Source organism: Microtus oregoni, unplaced genomic scaffold, assembly GCF_018167655.1.
Source record: "Microtus oregoni isolate MIOR12 unplaced genomic scaffold, Mior012 000000F_ref0000247, whole genome shotgun sequence".
Taxonomy (NCBI): Eukaryota; Metazoa; Chordata; class Mammalia; order Rodentia; family Cricetidae; genus Microtus; species Microtus oregoni.
Window position 1 is genome coordinate 27004867 of NW_024543059.1, and position 23912 is coordinate 27028778.

Consider the following 23912-nt stretch of genomic DNA (forward strand, 5'->3'; position numbering starts at 1 on the left):
ACAATAAAATAAAATGGGGGGAGTTGTGATCCACCTGCCCTCACTCCCCAGACTGACAGCGGAACTTCCTTGTGGTCTATAATTGGCAAGAATGTTTGTGTTCTTTCTGGCCGGAGGTTTTCCACAGAAGCAGTAGAGGTATAAAAGGCTTTAAGTTAGGGAAAAATAAAGGTTGCTGTTCTTCCACCTGAAGAAGTCTCCATGTCTCAATCCCAACGCACATGCATGCACGCACGCACACGCAGACACGCAGACACACACACACACACAACCCGCCACCAATCTTGGCTATCCAGGCCACTCTGGTGCGGCAATTTTTGAATTTTCACATTATGGTAGGTGCAAATAGCTTACTAATTCAACTATTTGAAGGAGTAAAGTCAATGCTAACGAGCAACTTGAAAACTGAAAGAGAAATAACTATGCTCTGATTTACCGACCTTCTCTCTCAGCTGGAAATAGAGGAGCGATGAGAGGCACTTGGCAGCCATGTGAGACAACAACTTATCTGAGTTCTGGAGCATCCAGACCTGCAGCAAAACAGGCACAGTTCATCACACTGCTGACGCCTAAAAGCCTAGACACCGTATCCAAATCACTGAAAACGTGGCTTACCAATTTGGAATCGACTCCAGCTGACTGCAAAAGGGCTTTAGTCAGCTCTCTGTACCCCTTCTTTGCGTGGGCCTCAGTTTCAGTAGACAGCACTCGGCTCAGGAGCAGGTCAATCACTGTTAACTGAAGGAGTGCCACCTCCTGGGCCCTGCTCATCTGGAAGTCTCTCTTCGCACACTCCCGTGCTTCAGGAAAGGTGGTGGATTCACTGGAAGATGGTCTATGCTGGCCTGGCACACCATGAAGAGCATCATTAACAGCTGACTGTGCTAAAGAGGGGGCTGTATAGCCAGCTTGCTCTGAGAGGTTTGGGTTGAGATAAAAGATGTAACCATGGATGTCATCCTCAAGGGTGGCTCCAAGAAGTACTTTCTTATATAACTGGTCCAAAATTTCTTCAACATCTTCCATTTTGATTTCCAAAATGTATATGGTAAGAGGGTCAAAAGTCCCGAGGGGTAAATATTGAAGACTTAGAAATACAATGACTCTCTAAGATGTCCCCTCACTGAAGCCTGAAATAGAAAAAGTAACATGATTGTAAGTATTAAGCTGTATTACAAGTGAAAGAAAACTGTGTTCACTTAGTCTCAAGTTAGAGATAATGCTAGTTGCTGAGCTCAACCTCTGAGCTTCATCCCTATCCCTGTCTATCACTTGTTTTGAGATAGGGTCTGTAAGCTGCCTACCTTGATCTCACTCTGTAGCCTAGGGAGACCTTGAACTTGTGATCCTCCTGCCTCAGACAAGCGAGTCTCTAGGATTATGAGCCGGCATCACCAGCTTTCTTCTAAGAGTTCTAGGTGGCTGCCTCATTTCTCACTCTTGGCAACACTGAAAGTGGAGCCAGACTCCTCTGTATGGGGAGCAGCACCACTCTTTAATCTGTTAAACAACCCCCACCCCATCCCCACCCTACCCTGCCCAAACCCCTACCCTCTCCCAGCCAAATGCTCCCAGCATCATCCACCAGATTCTGATGACCAGAAATGTCTGCAGACACTGTCAGATGCCCCAGTTCAAAACCACAGGGATAAATCAAAATTTTTAAACTTCACTCTGATTTATAGATTAAAACCTGAAGTTACATTGCTATATGGCTATTAACTATTAAATTCCAACTTAAAATTATATATTGCATTAAATAACAATGATATTAGGATCCTAAGTCATCTCCTCTGTAACTAAGTAAAAACATTTTTTTTAAGTGCTATCCCAAGAAAGTCAAGAAGGGAAGGAAAAGCAACCCAAACGGAGCAGATTGTACTTGTAATTGAACAGAAATGTACACATTCGGGTTGTTCTAGAGTTCTCTGGCATGATGGAGACCAGGGGTGAGACATATGACACATTTAGGAACAGACATGGCTTTTAAAGCAGAAATAGGGGCAGCCAGTGAATGTCAGAGGAAGCATGCTGTCACTGGTATAAGCCAGTCAATGTCGGAGGAAGCATGCAGTCACTGGTATAAGCCAGTCAATGTCAGAGGAAGCATGCTGTCACTAGTATAAGCCAGTCAATGTCCGAGGAAGCATGCTGTCACTGGTATAAGCCAGTCAATGTCCGAGGAAGCATGCTGTCACTGGTATAAGCCAGTCAATGTCGGAGGAAGCATGCTGTCACTGGTATAAGCCAGTCAATGTCGGAGGAAGCATGCTGTCACTGGTATAAGCCAGTCAATGTCGGAGGAAGCATGCTGTCACTGGTATAAGCCAGTCAATGTCCGAGGAAGCATGCTGTCACTGGTATAAGCCAGTCAATGTCGGAGGAAGCATGCTGTCACTGGTATAAGCAAAACAGAGGACTCGACCTTCTTCCAGTGAAATGCTAGAGCCTCTGGGACTCTCATGGACCACCTTACTCCTCCTAAATATAGAGCTTAAAGCCACACACCGACTCCTTTGTTTGGACAAGCAAAGACTCCTCTCCTACTGGGGAAAAAGAAGCTTTGTGCTTCTTTCTGTAAACTCACTTGAATGCTCACATCCTCCACATAAATTCAGAGTTCTCTTACATTAAATGGGCTGTGACAGCTGCCTGATTCCCTCATCAATTCCTAAGTTTTTTAAAACCACAACAGTTTTACTCACATAGGCATTTTCCATGGATCCTGACTGTCCTCTGTAAAATTTTACTTTAATTTTATGTATATGGGTGCTTTGCCCGCATGTATATCTAGGTACCATGTGCATGAATGGTGCTCAGAGAGGTCAGAAGAGAATGCCCGATCCCCTGAAACTGAAGTTACAAATGGACGTCAGCTGCTATGGCGGCTTGAATGAGGATGGAATCTAAAGACTCTTATCTTTACTCGTATGCTTGGTCAGCAGTTGGTGGAACTGTCTGGGAAGAATTAGGAGGCATGGACTTACTGGAAGTGGTGTGTTATTAGGGGTGATCTCTGAGGTTTCAAAGTCCACGCCGTTGTCAGTTACAGCCTCCCCCCCACCCCCCACCCCCGGCTTGCAGATGGAATATAAAGTCTCAGCCATAGCTCCAGCGCCATGCCTGCTGCCATACTCTTCATCATGACAGCCACGGCTCTAACCCTTGGGAATCATGAGCACCCAAACTAAATGTTTGTTTATAAGTTGCCCTGGTCATAGTGTCTCTTCACAGCAACAGAAAAGTAACTAAGACACCTGCCGCGTGGATGCTGGGACTCAAACCCAGATCTTCTGGGTGAGCAGCTGGTGCTCATTACCACTGAGCCATTTCTCCAGGCCCTGTTGAGCCACCTCTGCAGCCCTTGACTTTGTCTTAGTAAAATATACTAGTTAACAAAACCCATGGACTCCCCTTCCCTACATAACTCAGGTCCAACTGCCCCAACTCGCTGAACTTCCCTCCTCACAGCAGAGCTTATGAGGGTGACCACTCATTCTGTGCCTCCCTTCCACAGCGTGGCCCACGCATAGGTCCTGACTTTCTCATCTTTTATGAAATCTGACATGTGTGGGTATTTGCCTGCAGGTATGTCTCTGCAGCACATGATATTTTTGCTCTTTTGTTTTCTTTTCTTTTTAGTTGGCTTGATTGATTGTTCTGCAGCAGTCTCACTGTGTGACCCTGGCTGGTGTGGAACTTGCTATGTAGCTCAGGCTAGTCTCACACTCACAGAGACACGGCTGCCATTCCTCCGGAGAGCTGGCATTTGAGGTATGTGCCACCCCCAGCTCAGCCTTTTACCACTTACTTCTTCCCTTCAGCACTTAGAGAATCTCGACCGTGGCCACCTCACAGACACAGTTTGGTTGTAGAGAACTAAAATAGAGCAGCTAAGTATTAACAAACCTATGGATTTTAAATGTACAAACAAAACTTTTGGTTAAGTCTTCTCTGAATGCTATTTTAAGATTGATTTATTTTCTATTTATGTGCACGTTAGTGTCTGCATGTGGAAATTTGCACCACAAAAACAACAGCCTCTAGAAGAGGGCATCAGCGCCTCTGGAGTGTAGTTATGAGTGACCAACATAGGGAATGGGAACTGAACTCAGGTCTACTGCAAGAGTAGCAAGCGTTCTTCACTTCCTAGGCACCTTCCCAGCCTCTGAACACTACTTGCAAGCTGTAAGGTGCATTTCATACAACTCAATAATCCAGACTTCCTAGCTCCCTTCCATGGGACAATGCTGAGCTTTCCTGTACTCACACAAGCAGCAATGGTGAAGAAATTCTGTAACTTCGGTATGCTAACACACAGCTAGCCAGAAAATAGCTGGGATGACAGTGTCATATCATCCCTTCTTTCTATGGCCATCCCTACCGAGAGGTTTCCTATTAGAGAACACTCTCCCAATTGGAATGGCCAGAATAAAATCAGCTATTAGCACAGTTTCCCAGTTACATGTCAGAAATTGACTTCTACATTCTACTTTAAAGTTGAAATCTCTTTTCAAAACAGGTTTCCTTTCTTAATATGACTAATACTTAGAATATTTAAGGCTTTAGTTATTATCATATGCTCATCTCTTGTCACTAAAATCCTCAGCAACGAATGTATTTTCATTCCAATTATTTATAGCAATAAAAATACTTAAAACAATATTTCTGTCACCTCAGATTTCCTAAGCAAGAGTAAAACCCCAACTTGGTCATTCTTCACTGCCATCACCTCACACCAGGGTGAAGTCAATGCCAGTGAGTAACAGTAGAGGGGGTGGCACCGCCTGTTTCCTGGCATGGTAAGACACAGGTTCCTTGGCAGAAGTGGATCCAAGAAATAAGACTAAAAGTTTGTCCATTTTAAATTAAGAAATACATACTCAGGGACAGTTACATAGTTATATGGCTACAGATAGCCTGGAGGGTAAAGGAATATTCCTAGTTACTTTTTCTATTGCTGTGATAACACACCACGATAAAGAAGACTTACGAAAGCCTTCATGTGGGTTTATAGTTCCAGGAGGGTAACAGCCCTTCACGGAAAGAAAGCTTGGCAGCAGGCAGCAGACATGACAGCGGGAGCAGAAGGGCTCACATCTTGAACCCCAAGCAGGAAGCAGAAAGAGCAAACTCAAAACAGCACGAGTCTTTAAACTCTCAGAGCTCGCTCCCAGTGACATACTTCCTCAACAAAGCTATGCCTCCTAAACCTACCCAAACTGTGGACCAAGTATCTGAGCATCTTATTGAATGGTGGACTCAACTCATCCAAAGCACCACTGGTGTTTGCTACTGGTGCCTACTGCCAAACCTTAAGGTAGAATTCAGTTCCTGGGTCCTAGGGTGGAAGGAGAGAACTGACTCCCACCAGCTGTTCTCTGACATCAATGCATGCATGCATACACACAAACAAATACTACAATACTAATACATATCTGGTCGGGCAGTAAAGCTTGGGAGTAGGGCATTTACTACGTGTGGGTGAGGTCCTGGGTTCAATCCTCAGCAACATAATAATAAATATTATAAATGTTTATAGTTTTTATTTATAATTTTACTTACAAATAAAAAAATAAGTATTTATAAATAAATATTCAGATGGTTGTTTTACAGCTGAAAATAACAAAACAAAACACAGACATCAAATACTCAGGGGACAGGCAAGAAACAACCGACTGAGAATAGTTAAGTGCTGGGATGCTTCTACTGGGGCTGGCACAAACCTTCAACTGCACTTTTGATTCACAGTAACCAAATACACACACGCTCCACAATAAATGTTTGTAGGCTGCCTGTTAAACTCCACCCCAGAAAAAAAAGTATTAAAGAAAAATCTGAAAAAGCAGACTAAGGAATCAACTGGCTGTACTATGTCCCTCAAGTGATTGCCCATGGGCTGGTTCACTGCAAACTGAAATGCCATGCTGGCCTGGAAAGACATGTGCCATTGAAAACCATGCCTGGTAAAATGTGGTCATAGCTGGCTGTCTACTATGGGGCCCTCTGTATGTGGTGATGCTTTGAAACACCTATACAGAGTCTAAAAGTGAAGCCACTACCATGGAAAAGAAATATTTGGAGATGTTTAAATAGGACATGATCATAAAGAAATTATTCCTTAGATGATGTTGACTGACAGCTGTTAAATTTTTCTGATGTAAAAAAAAATTATCCTTTTAGAAAAAGATGTAATAAAAAATATTTGGGATAAAGACCTTGGCCTCTTCCAAAAGTAAGGTACATAAAGCAAAAATTGATATGCTAGACTCCAACAAAATTAAAACATTTGCTTTCTAAAATATTCTATGTAGAAGCTGAAAGATTGCTGAGGGACAGAGCTGAGTGATAGAGTCCTTAGTCAACACGCGTGTGATTAGAGATTCAATCCCGGTAGAGGGAGGAGAAAAGAAAGAAAGAGAGAGAGGGAGGGAGGGAGGGAGGGAGGAAGGAAGGAGGGGGGGGGAGAGAGAGAGAGAGAGAGAGAGAGAGAGAGAGAGAAGGTAAGTTACAAAGAGTAACATTAAAACTCTCAACAATCATGAATGTTGTACACGGCTCTTCTTGGAAAGTCAGTTCTTCAAATGCACCCAGATGGCTTTGACAACTGCAGACTGACTCAAAGACACTGACACTGGGTGTTAGCAGATCTGTAGAACCAGAACCAGATCCCTAGCAGCCTCGCCTCCCCCGCAAATGGGATCAGACATTTGCTGGTGCTTACCTGTCTTGGAATTTGCAGAAGCTAGAGGAACAAATTGGTTTAGACACAGAAAGGAGGCCACAGAAGCAGGCTGATTTTGTAGCTGAAGACAACACTGCACAGAGCTGTTGCAAGGCACAGAAGGGTCCCCCGTGGAGGCTGCCTAATCATGAGTGTAGAGCTGGGATTTGCTGCCTTGCTAGGGAACTGCCTGAAGATCACCATGGAGGGCACTGTCCTTTTTGTGTCCACAGCAGTCACCCTGGAATCCCTTCACTGACTCACTTGTGCTGGGCTCTGGAGGACAGAACAGAAAAACAAGCCAACTGTGATGCAGAAGAGAAGAGCAAGGCAGATGGCTGATTTTTATGTTGAAGACAATCCCAGGGAATCCCATGTAGGTGCCAAAGAGGCTTATTCTGCATATTTAAAAACCAAGGGTGCAAGCTGACCAGAAAAGGGGATTATCCCTGAGCAAGCAGTTTCAGGAAGCATTGAAGAAGCCCCCTGGAGGACAGCAGCACACCAATCCCTCTTTCCTGACCAGCATGGGTGTCACCCATAGCCATTTCACCTCTTAAGTGAGTCACTGAAAGCGTGCATTAAATGGATTAAAAACTTTGGCTTTGGTATGCATCTCCCAACTGCATTTAGGTCAATAATTACAGAAAAACGACATCCAAGGTGAGGTAGTGTCTCCAAAAATAGCTGAGCCCTATATAAGCTAGCGCTGTCATTTTTAAGTGTCCTTTCTACTCAGCTACACAACAGGAAACAAACAAAAACATAAAAGAACAACAAAAATAACTATAAAGAACACCAGCTCTCAGAATAGCTGCAGTAACACCCAGAGACACCAAATGCTGGCAAAGATGTGCAGAAATGAGATCTCGGTCAAACAGCTACTCTGCAAATTAATCTGGCAGTTTCTTAAAAAGCTGAACATCTAGTCACCAGATGACCCAGCAACTGGGAAACTGGCACTCATGCCAGAAAAATAAACCATTCACACAAAACCTTGTACAAGATGTCCTTCACGGGGTGCGTGGTTAAACAAAGTGCTGCCAACACACCGTGAAATAAATACTTTTCATCATCAACAACAAAAACCCTATTGCTACATGAGATGACTTAGACGACTCTCAAAGGGACTGTGCTGAGGGGAAAAAGGCAATCCTAGAGGCTGCACATTGTTTCTGTTCCTGAAGAGCAAACGGCAACTTAATACAGAAGGAAGTCTGCCTGTCGCTGGCTCAGGGCCCCATCTCCTTGGTAGGCAGGGCTATAATGGACAACAGGAGTGCAGTGCTGAAAAATGGACAGGGGAAGATGAAACTCTATGTGACAAAATCACCCAGAACTAAGCACACATTCAAATAAATACATACAGATAAAGAGAGGAGTCTGGCAGAGGTTGATGTGCTGTGTCAAGATCCTGGCAAGACCGTGTCAATCAAGATCCTGGGCTGTGTTGAGCAGGAGGAATTCAGGAAAAAGGTTACACTGTCTCACTGCATTTTCTTCAAACTGCTTGGGATTCTACAATGACCACAAAGCATAAGAAGTATATTTAGCCAGGTAATGTAGGACCCAGCCCTGACAAGCTCAAAAGAGGCCTGAGTCTCAGTAGTTTACCCTGAGGCAATACCTGGTTCCGATAAAGATCATAAACTGAGACCACCCAGGTACCACTCAGGAACAGACCATCCAAAGGAAATTCCTAATGTTCCAACCACTGTAGATAGGATTAGCTGCCAACACACACCAATTGCTTTTCACCAAGACACCCCTAGACAAATGTCAGTCAATCAGGGGTCCTGAACCTTAGAAATCCCTCACACCCACCTTTATTACTATAAAAACCCAACTCTTAACTGAGCTCAGCGCTCTCTGATTATTCCAATACATTAGACACATGTTGAGTCTGAGTTTGCAAACTTGTGTAAAAATAAATTGCTTTTACATACAGGACTCGGTCTCCTATTTGGTTTTTTTTTGGGGGGGGGGGGGTCCATGATCATAACAGTGCAAGCAAACAAAATAAACCCCTTCCAAAATTTTTAGGCTATAGATAGAACTTTGAAGTCTTTGTTAGAAAATGTGATTTCTCATCACTTAACTTCAGAATGATCAAAACTGCCCCTATTTCTAGTTCCATGGCCAATATTACTAAAAGTAAAACACTGACTCTCCTTTCACAAATTTACTAATTTGCCAAGCAATTCAGGATTACACCTCAGCTTAAGTCAACAATGGCCCAATTTTTTTTTAATTGAGAAAAGTAAAAAAAAACAAGTTTCCGCCTCCTCCCAGCCTCCCATTTCCCTCCCCCTCCTCCTACCCTTCTCCCCCTCCTCCCACCCTTCTCCCCCTCCCCTTACTCCTCTCCCCCTCCCTCTCCAGTCCAAAGAGCAGTCAGGGTTCCCTGCCCTGTGGTAAATCCAAGGTCCTCCCCACTCAGTCCATATCTAGGAAGGTGAACATCCAAACTGGCTAGGCTCCCACAAAGCCAGCACATTACGTAGGTTCAAAACCCCGTGCCATTGTCCTTGGCTTCTCATCAGCCCTCATTGTTCGCCATGTTCAGAAAGTCCGGTTTTATCCCATGCTTTTTCAGTCACAGTCCAGCTGGCCTTGGTGAGCTCCCAATAGATCAGCTCCATTGCCTCAGTGGGTGGGTGCACCCCTCATGGTCCCGACTTCTTTGCTCATGTTCTCCCTCCTTCTGCTCCTCATTGGGACCTTGGGAGCTCAGTCCAGTGCTCCAGTGTGGGTCTCTGTCTCTATCTCCATCCATCACCAGATGAAGGTTCTAATGGTGATATGCAAGATATTCATCAGTATTGCTCTAGGATAGGGTCATTTCAGGTTCCCTATCCTCAGCTGCCCAAGGAACTAACTGGGGACATCGCCTTGGGCTCCTGGGAGCCACTCTAGGTTCAAGTCTCTTGCCAACCCTAAGGTGGCTCCCTTAACTAAGAATTGTGCTTCCGTGCTCCCCTATCCAACCTTCCTTTATCCCAATCATCCTTTTTCCCCAAGTTCCCCCCTACAATTGGTGAACCTAAAGAAGCTAAGTAAGAAGGTGAACCCAAGGAAAAACATATAGTTATCCTCTTGGTTATGGGAAGTAGACAAAATTGCCGGGGAGAAAATAGGGATCTTGGGGGTGGGGTGGGATGGGGGGAAGGGGAGATGGTGAGAGAAAAACAATGGCCCAATTTTAACCACAGCCCAAGTAGCTACATAGTTCAGATACTGTCTATGACACTCAACACAGACGCTGAAGCACTCAGAGCAAAGGCTGTCCTGTAGGATTCTGGTTCTGTCCCCATTGAGACATTATAAACTGTGGGGTAACAAGCAGGCTGAGTGGCACATAGGAATGACTTATCAAAATTAAGCAGGCCCAGCCCAGAGTGAACATCAACCAATCGGAACTGCCCTCATTTACCACACTCTACCATCTTGGGGCAGACAGTTCTGTCCTTGTCCAGTCCACTGCTCCCTTGAAGGATTTGTAAGGTTATCGTTTCTACTCTGATATGGATTGGTGAATTATTTTTACCACAAAGGAATCTGACCCATATCATATTTGTCTCCATGGATTCTGGGGTACATCAAATGCCTGCTTCCGTTCTTCATGATCCTAGGTAAGCTACATATGTGCTTGGAGACAACTGACAGCCTCTACCTGGGGCAGCTCCCCAGTAGGACCAGGTTTCCACGCTCCAAGGCATGTTCATCTTTGTCCTCTGGGAGTTTCTCTGTCTCAGGACGCTTGAACAATTCCACTAAAAATGAGGAGAGCTAAAAGATTCCTGGCTAGGTAGGACCAGGCCCTTGTGGAACAAAGGCTTCCCTTCTCTCCAGTCCTCCAGTGGCAAGATACCAGAGTTGTCTTACACTTTTCAACAGAAGGGCCCACCTGCCGTGGTATCTGACAGACCCCAACTAAGGACAACTCTGGTGGGATCTGAAGGCTTGGGGTCATCAGCCTAGTCTGTAAGGAAGAAAGGACTGTTTTCTGCTCCTCCTCCCTCTGTGTGCCCAGTGCTCAGTGCAGCAGACCATGACAGCTTTCCCTGAGTGAATCCACATACACTGTGGGCAATACTTCTCAGGCCCTATGGCTTTTCTTTCCTTCCTTTCTGGCTGTCTTTCCTGAGAATGATTCCATTCATCCGATGATTCCCCATGACATCAGACTGTAGAACCTGGACTGTGAACCCATGTCTCTGACCTTTTAACTGCTGGCAGTGCTAAGACATTCTTTTACTACATTAAATGCCCTCTTTGACATCTGTACCTCAAGTCTCTTGTAGACATCTTCTCAGGAAGTCCTAAAATAAGGAGAGCTATCCCTTGTTGTTAGTGTGGGGAACTGATCTCCCCAGAGTAATGGTTTAAGTAAAATGCTGCAGGTTCCCAAGTGGTGGCAGTGGGCAGCAGGACATGAGACCATGCGGCAGGTCCCCAAGCGAGTGGGTCCTGAGACCACAGCAAGTCACGAAGGCAGCCAGGTCCCAGGCAGGAAGCCGCATGGTGGGTGAGAGATTGAGATGAATAGGCACACCATGTAAAGTGAAGTTAGATATTTATTTAGTGGGTTATGGAAGGGAAGGGGAGAAGGGGAAAAGCGGAGAGAGAGGGAGAGTGGGAGAGGGAGAAAGAAACAAAGAGGGAGGAAGGGGAGAGGTGGGGAGAAGGGAGAGACAGAAGTTGCCTCTGAGAGAGAGAGAAGGGGGGGAGGGGACTCAGGCTGGAAGCTGAAGATCAGCTTGCCTAATAGGACAGGGTTGGGTGTGGGTGTGGCTTGTCTCTTAAAGAGACAGGACAGACCATTACATCTAGTCATGAGACAGTCACCTTCTTCAAACCAGACTCACCATTGGGGATGGTGTGTACAACTGTCTCATGGCTTGGCCCTGAGACAGAGGCATGGCTCCTAATCAGTACCCTCAACTGCAATCTAATCTCCAGTTTGCTCTGTTCTCTTAACATTTGAAAATGATTTCATGTTCACCTGAGCCATGTTATCATGTCCCCTTCCCCCAGCTCCAAATCTGCAAGGAACCTACTGTGGGTGTTGGCCAGGTTCTTGGGGTCTTCAGGAGGGCAGGAGTTGTCCCACCTCATCCTACCAACCACTATCCACACCCACCTTCTCAATAGAGCTCCCCCACATCCTGAGGCGTTGCCACCCTCTCCCTCACCTGTTTGCAGAAAACCTTCAGGGAACAAATACCTCCCGCTGGACAGAATAGGCCTAATATCCCTTTGGTGAGGGGCCAACAGAGAACTGGAAACCATCAGAGTCCATGTTCTCTTTCCCATACCTGTCTCTACCCACATAGAAACTGAACAGCTCTTTTAATCAAGACCCCTTCATTCATTAAAGAACTTCATAACATATATAAACTGTCTCCTTGACTTAGTTAGGGTTTCTATTGCTATGAAAAGATACCATGACCACAGCAACTTTTAAAAAGAAAGCATTTAATTAGGACAGCTCACTTATAGTTTCAGAGGTTCAGTTCAGTATCATCATGGTGGGGAGCATGGCAGTGTGCAGGCGGACATGGTGCTGGATACATCTTAATCAGAAGGCAACAAAAAGTGGTTGTGATACTGAGCAAAGCTTAAACAAAAGAGACTTCAAAGCCCACCCCCAAGTGACACACTTCCTCCAACAAGGCCACAACTTCTTCAACAAGGCTATACTTCCCAATAGTGCCACTCCTTATGAGTTTATGGGTTTTATGGTAAAAGTAAAATGGCGCCATTCCCCGAGTGGCCCATGGGCCACAAGTGGCAGGGAGCCACATGGCAGTTGAGAGCCACTCGGCAGGTAAGAGACAGAAACCTATTAGTCATGCCACGCCAAGAAAGTGGGTATTTATTTAGTGTGTTATGGAAGGGAAAGGGGGTGAGAGGAAAAGGGGGGAGAGCAGAGAGAGAGGCAAAGAGAGAGGTGGGGAGAGGAGAGGAGCCACAGTAGCAACTAAAGAGACAGAGAAGGAAAGGAAAGGAACTCAGGCTGGAAGCAGAAGAAAGATCTGCTTGCCCCAGTGGAGGGGAGGTGGGGGAGTAGGCGGGGCTTGTTTCTTAAAGGGATAAGGACAGACCATTACTATGGAGGCCAAATACATTCAAACGATCACACTCCTATACATGAGTAATTTGGTTACAAGCCAAGAAATGGGTCAGTGAGGCTCATGCCTATAACCCCTGTGCACTGGTTAGATTTTTCTGTCAACTCGACACAAGCTAGAGTCATGTAGAAAAAGGGAATTTCAATTAGTATCATGCCTCTATAAAGAAGGCCTGTACCAAGTCTACAGGGTATTATCTTGATTAATGATTGCCGTGGGAGGGCCCAGTCCAGTATGGGTGATGTCATCCTGGGAAAGTGAACCGGAGGTAAAAAAGAAAGCAGTTTAGCTGCCCATGGAAGATAAGCCAGGAAATGCATTCCTCTGAGGTCTCTGCTTCAATTCCTACCTCCAGGATCCTGTCCTGACAGACTACCAGATACAAGTCTAAAATAAACTTTCCTCCCCAACCTGCTTATGGTCATGGTGTTTATCACAGCCATAGGAACCAGACTAAGATGGTTCCCAGGAGGGCTTCCTCCTGGGAAAAACACAATTTCCAACAGACCCTGGGTTAACTTACCCAGATAAGGCTCTAGATGGGGGAGTCATAATCACCTGTGCCCATGGTTGGCAGAAGAGATGAAAAGGACCACAAGGAAACCTACGAATTAAATCAAATTGAGAGAAGTGAAAGAGGCCCAGTGAGGAACCAGCTTCGCTTCATTCCGGAGTGGCCATGAGTACACACACACTAACCTGGATGGAGGAAGTCCCACAGGCTTTGCCAGCCTCAAGGCCCATTTCATCAACCAAACTTCCTTAAATATCAGACAAAACTTTAGAATCTAGACAGACCCAAATTCCCTTGACCCACTTTACAAGATATATATAGCTCTTTAAGATATTCACTGATGGGGGGAGGCCTCAAGGACCAAGAAGAAAAGGCAGTGTGACAATCAACAGGCCCAGCACATAAGAGTAGTCATAGACCATGCCTATGCCAGAGCAGCCCTAGGTACCTTCCCCATATGGTCCCATCCTGTATGCTAAAGCCCAAGCTGATTAAAACTTTCCTAATTTACAAGAACCCTCACTGGGTTGTTACAACTGCTGCCAAGTAGGACACATCATTCACTGTCAAAATCCATGTGCCCACCACCTTGCCCATAACTGGAACTGTAGGACACTGAGAAAGGGGTTGCCCCTGCCTGGTTCAGGAGGGGGCCCATCTCAACAACAGAAGGCCACAGGGCTCTATGGCCAGAAGGACTGACAGTGACTTTTGATTCTGTTTCTTTGTTATAAGGCCACTGTGGAAAGGAGCCATCTTCAGCTTGACCACTAAGAGCCCAGAGGCTGTACAGACTCCCAGGATTTCCCATCTCTATGGAAGAGCCTTGAACAACAGTTTTGTTCTTAGGAGCTGGAACCAGGGGGATGGCAGCATCTAATACAAACTTGATCCTTCCTGGCTAGCTCTGTCATTGCAATTGTCCAAGGGCTATCTGTTTCTAACGCACCACAGACTTAGACTGGCATTAGAAAAGTTTTGAGCCGGAATACAGCTCAGTGGTGGGGCATGCGTCTAGTATGTGTGAGCTCCTGGGTTCTAGTCCAGAACCACCACCAATGCCTCTCAATTTAGTACTAGAAGAATCTCAAATATGATATAGGCAATATTCTCAAATCCGAGCATCAGAATTCCCCAGAAGACTAGCTAGAACATGGGCAACATGCTCACCCTCGACCCCAGAATCTGATTTTGTGGGTCTGGGAAGGTTCAAGAATTGAATCAAAGATGACACTAAAATTTTATGCTCAAGCTTTAATTTATTGATGAAAAAGCTGAGTTCCCTGGTTTCATATCAAACTGTGCTAAGCATTTTCTAAAAATGGAACATCTTATTAAAATTAAAAGTGATGGTTTTCTACTCTTAGTTACTCATGATTAAGTTTCAAAAATCAATCTTCCATGGGAAAGATTCACTGTTCTTTCTCACCCCACATCTTCTTAACTGTCCCTCATTTCAGCATCCTGTTTGCTGGGCCAGTGTGATTTCTCCACTCACCCCCACCCCTCTTTCTACCAGGTATAGCTGGATTAAGGCTACAAAGATGTCACTGGGTGACATCTGGTCCACTGTGGTCCTATTCATAATTGCCAGATCCCTACACAGTTCCATCCAGAATGGTACCCATCATTCAGAGCACAAGCTACTATTTTTCTCTACTACCAACTGCTTTAGAGACTATACATGGCTTAAGGGGCAGTGTCCTACATAGACAACATAAATTATTAGGAAAAATTTCCAAGCCCCAGATTCTAGAGAGTAACCAAATTATAGTTGCTACATTTAGGGTTGGAAATTCCTCCAATAAATCACTGTTTAAGAACTGAGTATTTAACCACTGAAAACAAAAAATAAACAAACAAACAAAAACATGTTGTTTTATAAAAGATCCACTAGTTAATATTCTTTTATGATGAACCAAACACTACACACACATAGGTGTGCACAAAGATTCATGTGTGTGTGCCACATGTTCAGGAGCCCGCGGAGGCCAGAAGAGAACATCAGATCTCATGAAGCTGGCATTACAGGTGGTTGTAAAGCATCTAAAGTGGGTGAGAAACTGAACTCAGGCCCTTTGCCAAGCACTGTATGCACTTGAGAAGTCGGATTTCTGAGGTGCACTGGCCAGCCAGCCAAACTGGTGAGCTCCAAGCCATTAAGGATCTTGACTCAAATGAGGCTGATGGTGTTTCTGACACCCAAGGTTGTTCTGTGGCATCCATTCAAACAAGCACATGTATAAACCCACAACTCCCCCCCCCCCCACACACACACACCAACAAACTGGCTTCTGCAGGCCAGGGAGTAGTCAAACAAATCTGGTTAATTCCTGTGACTGCTTCTTCAAGGACAGAAAGCCCATCATTAAGATAAAGGTAAGGTTTTTCCTGAGGTTTCTCAGGACAAGGAAGAACAGCCCAGGTTTCCTTCAGCAGGAACTGTGAACTTCAGTGGACTCGTGGCTTATCTGGTGAAAGAAGACCCTGGGGTTGTCTCTCTTCTCTAGCCAATAGTTCACAGGAAGAACAATGTCTGACTTGGCTGCAGCATCCAAGTGCTGCCCTCAGTGAAGTCATTGCTTAAAAACAAATTTAAGAATATGTAACCTTGTTTAAAGTGGCTTTCAGTAGTAACAGACAAGTGGGGTCAGAACAATCAAGAAACAAGGTTTTAAGGCAACAATGAAATGAACCAGAGAAACAGGAAAACCAGTTTATTACTAAGGGTGTAGAGGCCTGGCTACCACACCTGCATCAAGAAAGGCTACCTACGAAGGAGCGTCGCTCCTCACACGTCCCTGGACTGCAAGGTTCTTAAGAGCAGGTGTCTTCTGACAACTGTGGATGACAGAAGGAACAAAACTGCTTCCTCCTGTGAAAAGCCATAAGAGTCTAGGCTGGGGCGTGGGCTCAGAGGTATACACACTCGGTGCTTTACAGAGGACCTGAGTTCTGTCCCCAGAACCCACAGTGGCTCACTCACTGCCCTCTGTAGCTGCAGTTCCAGGGGATCTGATACCCTCTTCTGGCCTCCTCAGCACCAGCACACATGTGGTGCACAGACACGCATAAAACAGAAAGAAATACATCTTAAAAGGAAAAGAGCAACACTGAAACCCCTAACTGCCTACTTCACATCAAAGTGAAAAAACACCCCAGAGGAGTGGCTTCCACAGCAGGGAGGTCAAAGTGCACCCAGGAAGGATGTCTGCCTTGCTGCATTCAGGACTCATTCAGTTACTTTGGTAGGATTATTTAAGAACTGGGCCTAACATGATCCCTTATAAGGATATTACACTTAAAAAAAAAAGGTAGGGCTTACTACTAGGAGCTAGAAAGACCAATCATTAAGTTTTATTTTGAAATAAATACATGCAGTTATTGTATAATGTCAAAAAAAATCTTGGAAGTTTTAAAACACAGTAAATAATCAACATTAAGTCAGCCTCTGATCTCCATATGCAATCATATATACACACAAAATAAATGTAAAGTTTTTAAATTGAAAACAATCATGCTATATTAAGATAAAATCATGAAATTAAATCAGGGTTTCTTGTTGAAATACACTTACTATGTTTATATTTTGAGAATATTTGTAGTCTGATTTTAGGGGTAAGAATCTTTGTAATGTGTTTATATGCAATCACTGCCCTATCTTCAAATAAAAAGAATGGCACACAGGTATTTGTATAGCTGCTTAACTGGGAATATGCATGGAATTGGCTAATTTAAATTCACTTCTTGTACAGAGTACTAATATTTTCCAATTTGTAACAGTTAACCCTCTGTCATCTTCTAACTATTTCTAAAACAAACAACAGTGTAAGGCTACCTAGCAGGTGTGAGTCCCTGGGTTGGATCCCCAACACTGCAATAAAAGCAACCAAAGAGAAAGCAAGCTCCACCTGCTCCAAAGCTGTGTGAGCTGAACTGCCTTCAAGTCACAGAATTATAATTTAAAAATTAGAAAATCTGATAGCCGAGGTCAATGACGAACTCTGGGTTCTCCACTAGCATAACCTGCAAAATTCTGGCTATCTGATGTTCTTCCTGTTATCTCTATATCGTTTGTAAAAATTGTTGCAACTCAGCTGTGGGATTTTAACAGGAAGATGGCTGAAAGCCAAGCAGAGAGAGCACAGTGACCCTCACAGGCTGCTGCCAGACCTCCCTGTCTCTGAAGCAGCAGCGGCATCTGGCCCGAGCTCTGCCACTGTGCTCTGTACGGTAGTGGCTTCTCCCTACATCACACACCGAATCCACTTCTCTCCTCCTCTCCTGCCTGATGCTATCCTTAGCAAATGTTCTAAAAACTAACTTGGAAAGTACATCCGAACTATAAAAACTTTAACAAATGTAGAGATCTAATAGATTTTTACCCATGATTCACAAATTAGGTAACATTTCATTTACTGATTGTTCTCTTCTTCTCTTCCTTTTTTTCCCCCTGTAATGCTCAGGATTAAGCCCAATGCCTTGCACATGCTAGGTAAGTACTCTACCCCGAGTCAAACTCAAAACATCATATAAACATACAGAACAGGCATTCTAAGGACCTGTGCTCCACAGGAAGAAAAACAAAAGCAAAGTACAAAAGATGCTCACTTCTGAGCCACTTTCTTTCTTCCAAGCTGGCTCAAGTACAGTGGATTTCAGTGAGTCACTGTTGTACACCTTGAACTTTTTATTTTTATCATTATTAAAAAAAAACTGGCTTATTTCAAAGTTCAATTTAGTTACCAGTACTTAGTACCAAAGACTCGTATGGTTTGGTCTAGTGGGCTGGTTAGGCCTGGTGCAAAAGCAAAGGCCTCCAGCAGGTTTCTTTCACACGACCATAAAATTGTAGCAAGCCATTGTGAGCAAATCTTAAAAGCTCTGGGCTAGATTATTTCTTGTAATTCTCAAATCCCGTAACCCCGAGAGCACTGGAGACTTCACGCAGGGCCTTATGTACAATCACTTTCAGACAAAGCCTAGGCTGATTTGTAAGCTTGTTCGTGTTTTAAATGCACTGAAAGGTAAAGGAGTTTGGCTAAAGCCAAAGTGTTCGGGTCTCCAAACTGTCTGAGACACTCCTTTGTTTTTACAGTACATCACTGCAGGGCAAAAAGATGGCATGCCACCAAACAGTCTTTGATAGAACTGGTTTCTATTTATATGTCAGGCATCCATTTTAAGCAGAAATGTCAGTGTTTGAAATTACAGCAAGCTGATTGATTGACAGGGAGCACCAAGGATAAAATTGAGGATTAACAGGCTTTGGAAAATATGTGGAATCCTTCAAAATAGTTTGTGTCCCTGCTGCTGCTGCTGTTTGTTTGTTGCTGGGATTCTGAAGCTGCTTGCGAAGTGGCACATAGTCCGAGGAGTAAGCTGCTGCACAGCTGCGGGCTCTACAGACATTTGGTCTAAATTAATAGCCAGAAAGAGATTGAAAATGTCCCGTCTGACAACCTGGTTCTTACGGAAACAAAATGACACATTTTCTAATCTAATTAAGCAGTTATTAAAGATGTCCCCTTCTGGGCTGGCAAGACGGCTCGGCAGACAAAAGAGCTTGCTGCCAAGCCTGATAACCTGAGTGTGATCCTTGGAACCCACATAGAGCACAGGGAGAACATCCTCCACACATAACACTGTGGTACATGTACATCCCACACAAACACACACAATAAAATAAGTGTAAAAAATAACTAAAGATGTTCTGAGAACTTGTATTCTCTGAGAAGCTTTATATTGAAGGAGGGAAAGAAACCTGTGGGGCTCACTAAGGGCAACAGTAACTTAATCGTTAGCGCATACTGGTCATACGCCCTGATGCCTGGGATGCAACCTTAAAAACAAAGGCCTCTACTACTCGTCCCTATTATTTTCATACAAACTTAAAATTTTATCAATAGGTCTCCTGGCCAAGGGGACAGAGTCTCTAAAGGGAATGTAGGCCTACGTTCACATAGGTAACAACTGTCCATTTTTCCATTAAAAAAAAAATAAAAAAAGGCTGCCTTTTCTAAAAGCACACTGGCTTTTGGTAAGGCAGTCTGTAAAGGAGCTCCTTCTCCATCACCCTCTCCGGATCCTCTTCCTCTCCTGGTCTCCTGTCAGGACCCCTCAGAGCACAGCCCTCCCCACCCCCTCTCTCAGAATAATTCCATGAACTTCTATGTCTTCATTTTTACTTCTGCAAGTGAGAGGTTAGTGCCTTTCTGGGCTGTGCACAGAAACTCCTTGAAGTACCATGGGGCTGCATTCCAGCAAACACACCAGAAGCAGAAAACCCACTTATAACCTAACTTACTGACCATGTCTAGCATACTCAGATGGGCCAACTTCATCTAATACAAAGCACTTTATAATGGAGTCCTTTAAGTGGTGTGCCACGGGAGAAACCATAGCTGTCTGTGTATAGGATGCTCAGGGAAGCCTACTACAGATATGAGGGGATGTGAAAACACAATAACCAACAGATACAGGAAACTCTAGAGCATTGGCAGTTTTCCCTGGTGACAGTGCAGCTACCTGGGAGCCATGGCTAGCCACCACTGCCCAGCATCTTATCGGACTGGCTATCTTAACTCCAAGAAAAAATTTACAAAACGTGACGTTAGGCTTCCATTGACTGCTAACAGTGAGCCTGTGTTTAAGTGCTCACACGCCTCCTGCAGAACTCCACTTGGAGATGCCACAGGTACTCTGACCACAGACGCGACTCATTCCATGCCCTTCACGCTCACTTTTCTCTCTACTCCTCCTCAGCTGGGTGTATGGAGTCCGCAGCAGCTACGTACGGAGGCTGGAAGCCTTGCATTTTGGAAGCCTTCCTTACTCCACTTCCCCTGTCCACACTGCCACTGCTTCAGTCAACCACTTCTACCCTACACAGCCCAGGGATTCGTTCCTAAGATGTTTTATCTTGGCTCACCCGGCATCCATCCACACACTGAAGAATCAATTTTGCTTAGGATAATGTCCCAAACTCCAAAACCACATGGCCTAGCAGGGCCCTTAAGACCTGCCTATTTGGGTCTCTTTACTTCTGGGCCCACAAACTAATTTGTAAAGTTTTCCTGAGGTCCCCAAAGACTCTACAATTGGAAAATACCCAGGCTTTCACTAACCCCCTTTCTGATGAAAGCATGTTCCGCAGTCTCTCATCTACTCTCCGTCCCTAGAAACATTGTATATACTCAAGTCAAGGCTCCTTGTCAAAACCACAGTATTTACTTCACTGTATTGTCCTCTGATGTTTTCAGTTTTGGTCCGTCCCCCCACTCCTCATCCCTGTCTATGACCTTTGCTGGGAATGAATGAATCTAGTTCATAGGTAACTCCTATGGAAGACATAGGGGTTTTGAATAAATGAGTAACAGCCTAGAAGAAAAGAACCAAAGGCAAATTGAACACTTTGACTCCCACCTGCTGCAAAATATCTCAATAAATGCAACAACGTCTGCAGTAATCCAGTTCCCCATAACAGCTTTCTCTATGGAGTGAGCCTTGCAAAACATAAAGAGACCATAATCCTTCCGGCATGACCTACAAAGTCCTGCAAAATCTGCAGCCTGTCCACACCCCCTAATCCCATTTCCGTCTTTCTCCCCTTTATTCTGCTTCGGCCACAGGCTTTCCTTCCATACTTCTAAATAGTAAAGCTTATTCTAGTTCCAAAGGCTTTGTGTTTCTGGTTAGCTCTGCCTGCAAAGGACTTCCCTCAGGTTTTTATTGGACTAGTTTTTTTTTTTCCCCCGTTCAAGTTGCACAAATGTCATTCTTTGGGAGACATCTTCTGCCAATCTGAAAGAGCCCATCACAACCTAGTCAAACTGAATTCCATTACTTTGTGTGGTTTTTTTTTTCCTAGTCATTTTGCGGTTTCATCTTTTCTTGTTAAGATAAAAGCAAAAGATGGTTTACAAAGTCTCTCCAACAACTAGAGCAGTACCAAGCAACCAGTAAACACTTGCTAAACGAATAAAGCACTTAAACACATATCAATATGCCCACTCTGAATCTCTCCCCACCCCCACCCCCGCTCGGTTCATTCACAGGAAATCGCGAGGACCGCTATCCTCGCAGGAAAGCCCCCGAACCCTCATCGCGAACCCAAAGAGCGTGCTCCCTTGCAGGCTGGGCAAGGCGTCCACAGCCTGGAAGCTAACCGGGTCTCAGAGACCGACAGATGCACCAAGGACCCGCCACTCGCTTCCCAGAAGAGCGGCGGAGAGGTGGCGAGTCAGGGCCCTCCTTGCTTGTCCTCGGCTCTGTCGCCGCGCCAGTCGCTCAACCTACCGCTTACACGCCGCTGTCGAGCCCAGCTCAGCCCGGGCTCCTGGTGACCTGGCTGCCAGCCGGCCGGGCCGCGCTGCCATCACCCCGCCACTGGCGTCCGCCGCTGCCCACTGCGGGCCACCGTACTCCACAGAAGGCCTCGCCCGCCCCTCCCTCAGCGTGCGTACCAGCCCCATTCGTAGTACAGTGTTTCTTAGCAACCGCTTCGAGTCTCCAGGCCGGGGGTGGAGCCTCGGAAACCACCGCGGGGAAGCGGAGGGACGAAGCGAGAACGACCAATCGGAGACGAGTTCCAGTCCCTACCGGCCCGCCTCCTCTGACTGTCGCGAATCCGCAGGCGGCTTTACGGCAGCCAGGGGGTGGGGGCCTCTGGGTGAAGAGAAGGAAGCAACCAACCAACCAAGTCGCCCCCACCCCCTACCCTCACCTCCACCCACCGCGGATCTGGTTTACGGCTTGGAGCGCAGGCTCCAGTGCGGCCGCTGATTGGTTGCCGAAGGCTTGGTCCCATCCCAGTGACCCCAAAGTGCTGGAAGGAGGGGGCGGGGGTGGCCCAGTGCAAAGTGCATCCCGAAAGCCCCCTGTCGGGACACCCCGCTGCTGACACTTCAGACCTGGTACGATTTGGGGTCTCCCTGTCCCCAGACCTCTTGAGTCCCTCAGTAGCTGGAAGCCTCTGGCCCGGCGCGCGGCAGACCCCTGGTCTGAGCCCCTGGACTGGGACTGCCCCCCCACCCCAACCCGAGCCAGCACTTCCTCCCTGCACCCCTTCCCGGAGGCTGCCCCTGAGGCCAAGACCGCCACCTTCAACCGGATCGGCTATCTGGATGCTCTCCGGGTTGGGGCCGTGAAGCACCGAGGAGGATCAGGAACACGGTGTCCGGCCCTGCCTGGGGTGTTTCTTCAATGGAGAAGTTGGTGAATGTGGAGGAGGCTGAAAGGAGAGAGAGGAGCTGCAGCTGAGGGACAGGTAAAGTCAGTTTCTTCCTCCCCACTGCCCCCCTCGAGGGGAAGGGGCTGACTGGGTGTGGGAGGAAGGAGAAGAGAAGCCCTGCTTTCGCCTGCCTGCCCTTGCCACTCTCCAGCCTTTCTTAGCTCCCCCATCCTCAGAGCCCTCTCCTAGTCCCTGGACTCACTGCACCTCTCATTGGTTTCTGTTTTCCAGGTTTGAACTGGCTGGAGGACACTCGTGAGCAGAAGGGGACCTACCCACCCACCCAGGGACCTACCCACCCACCCAGGGACCTACCCACCCACCCACCGGAGAAGCAGCGGCGGGACTGCTTTGGACCGGCATCCTTTCTAGAGGTAAAGACCAGGCCGCCCCTCCCCCATTGTTTATTCCTGGCCCCTACCTCATTAAGCAGTGCTTTATTTTCAGGGTGGTTGCCTGGGAAGGCAAGCTTTCCTAGACCCTAGGTTCCTAGCCAAAAGAGAAACACAGCCCATGTCCGATCCTTAACATCTCAATAACTTCTCCAACCCAGAAACATCCTCTGGTTCCCGTTCAGACCGTTTCCGTGTTTTGCATTATCTTTTGGTGCACTGTGTCATTTACTCTGCTCTGAGGCTTTGAGACCTGTCGGTAGCTCCCCGCCTTCCTTACTCTCATAGGAATTCCTCGATTCCATGTTAATTGCTTGTTAATTCTGAATGATGCTGCTTTTAACTAAACCACAGTTTACTGTCGTCGTCCCCCCCCCCCCCCCCCGTATGGTTTTCTCTCTGCCTCCATCAGGAAAGTTTCAGTGTTACCTAACTGATAATGGCTTGGCAGCAGAAGGTGAACTGGAGGACTGAAACTTAAGGGTTTTGAAGAAAATTTAAATAATTTGCTTTAGTTTTCCTGGGAAAAACGGATGTGTGTAGCTAACTTCATAGGAGCTGTATAAAAGCAATTAGCCCCTGAAACAAAGTATCTGGCTTACCCTTTGGGTTTTTGTGCATGACAAAATGGACGGACAGCAGAGTTGTTATAAAGTGATAGAAATATTAGTTACATCTTTGGGGTTCTAGGTGAATTTAGAAAAATTTGCTTTGTACCTCCTTGACAATAGTGGCACAGTCAGGAATTTGAAAACAAAGTAGCGTCTTGGTATGTTTAGCTATGTGGGGCCTAGTTTTGGCAGTGGTCATTCTTGTTTTCTCATTTTAAAACCCTTACAGAGAACTTGCTAGATTGAAATGTAAGCACCTAGTTCATGTGGTCACATTTCTGCTGCCTATTTTGTTGCTGCCTCCA

General features: G+C 45.8%; 2 protein-coding genes across 6 annotated transcripts in view; one reads left to right on the plus strand and one right to left on the minus strand.

Moving 5' to 3' along the window:
- Lins1 (lines homolog 1) overlaps positions 1–21817 on the minus strand; it is a 30481-nt gene extending 8664 nt beyond the window's left edge. The window contains exons 1-6 of one of the 4 annotated variants that reach the window (XM_041656151.1): positions 21671–21817; positions 13382–13462; positions 8092–8242; positions 6725–7000; positions 616–1130; positions 441–530 (exon numbers count right to left, since the gene is read on the minus strand). In XM_041656151.1, coding sequence (XP_041512085.1) covers positions 441–530; positions 616–1026 — 501 coding nt within the window. In that variant the 5' untranslated portion in view covers positions 1027–1130; positions 6725–7000; positions 8092–8242; positions 13382–13462; positions 21671–21817. The remainder of the gene's footprint in view (positions 1–440; positions 531–615; positions 1131–6724; positions 7001–8091; positions 8243–13381; positions 13463–21670) is intronic. The other 3 variants (XM_041656160.1, XM_041656168.1, XM_041656178.1) reach the window with 3 other exon arrangements.
- Positions 21818–22043: 226 nt separating this feature from the next.
- Positions 22044–23912, plus strand: part of Asb7 (ankyrin repeat and SOCS box containing 7) — a 47539-nt gene continuing 45670 nt past the window's right edge. For both annotated transcript variants that reach the window (XM_041653745.1, XM_041653754.1), the window contains exons 1-2: positions 22044–22640; positions 22836–22978. The gene's annotated coding sequence lies outside the window, so the exon portion shown is untranslated. The remainder of the gene's footprint in view (positions 22641–22835; positions 22979–23912) is intronic.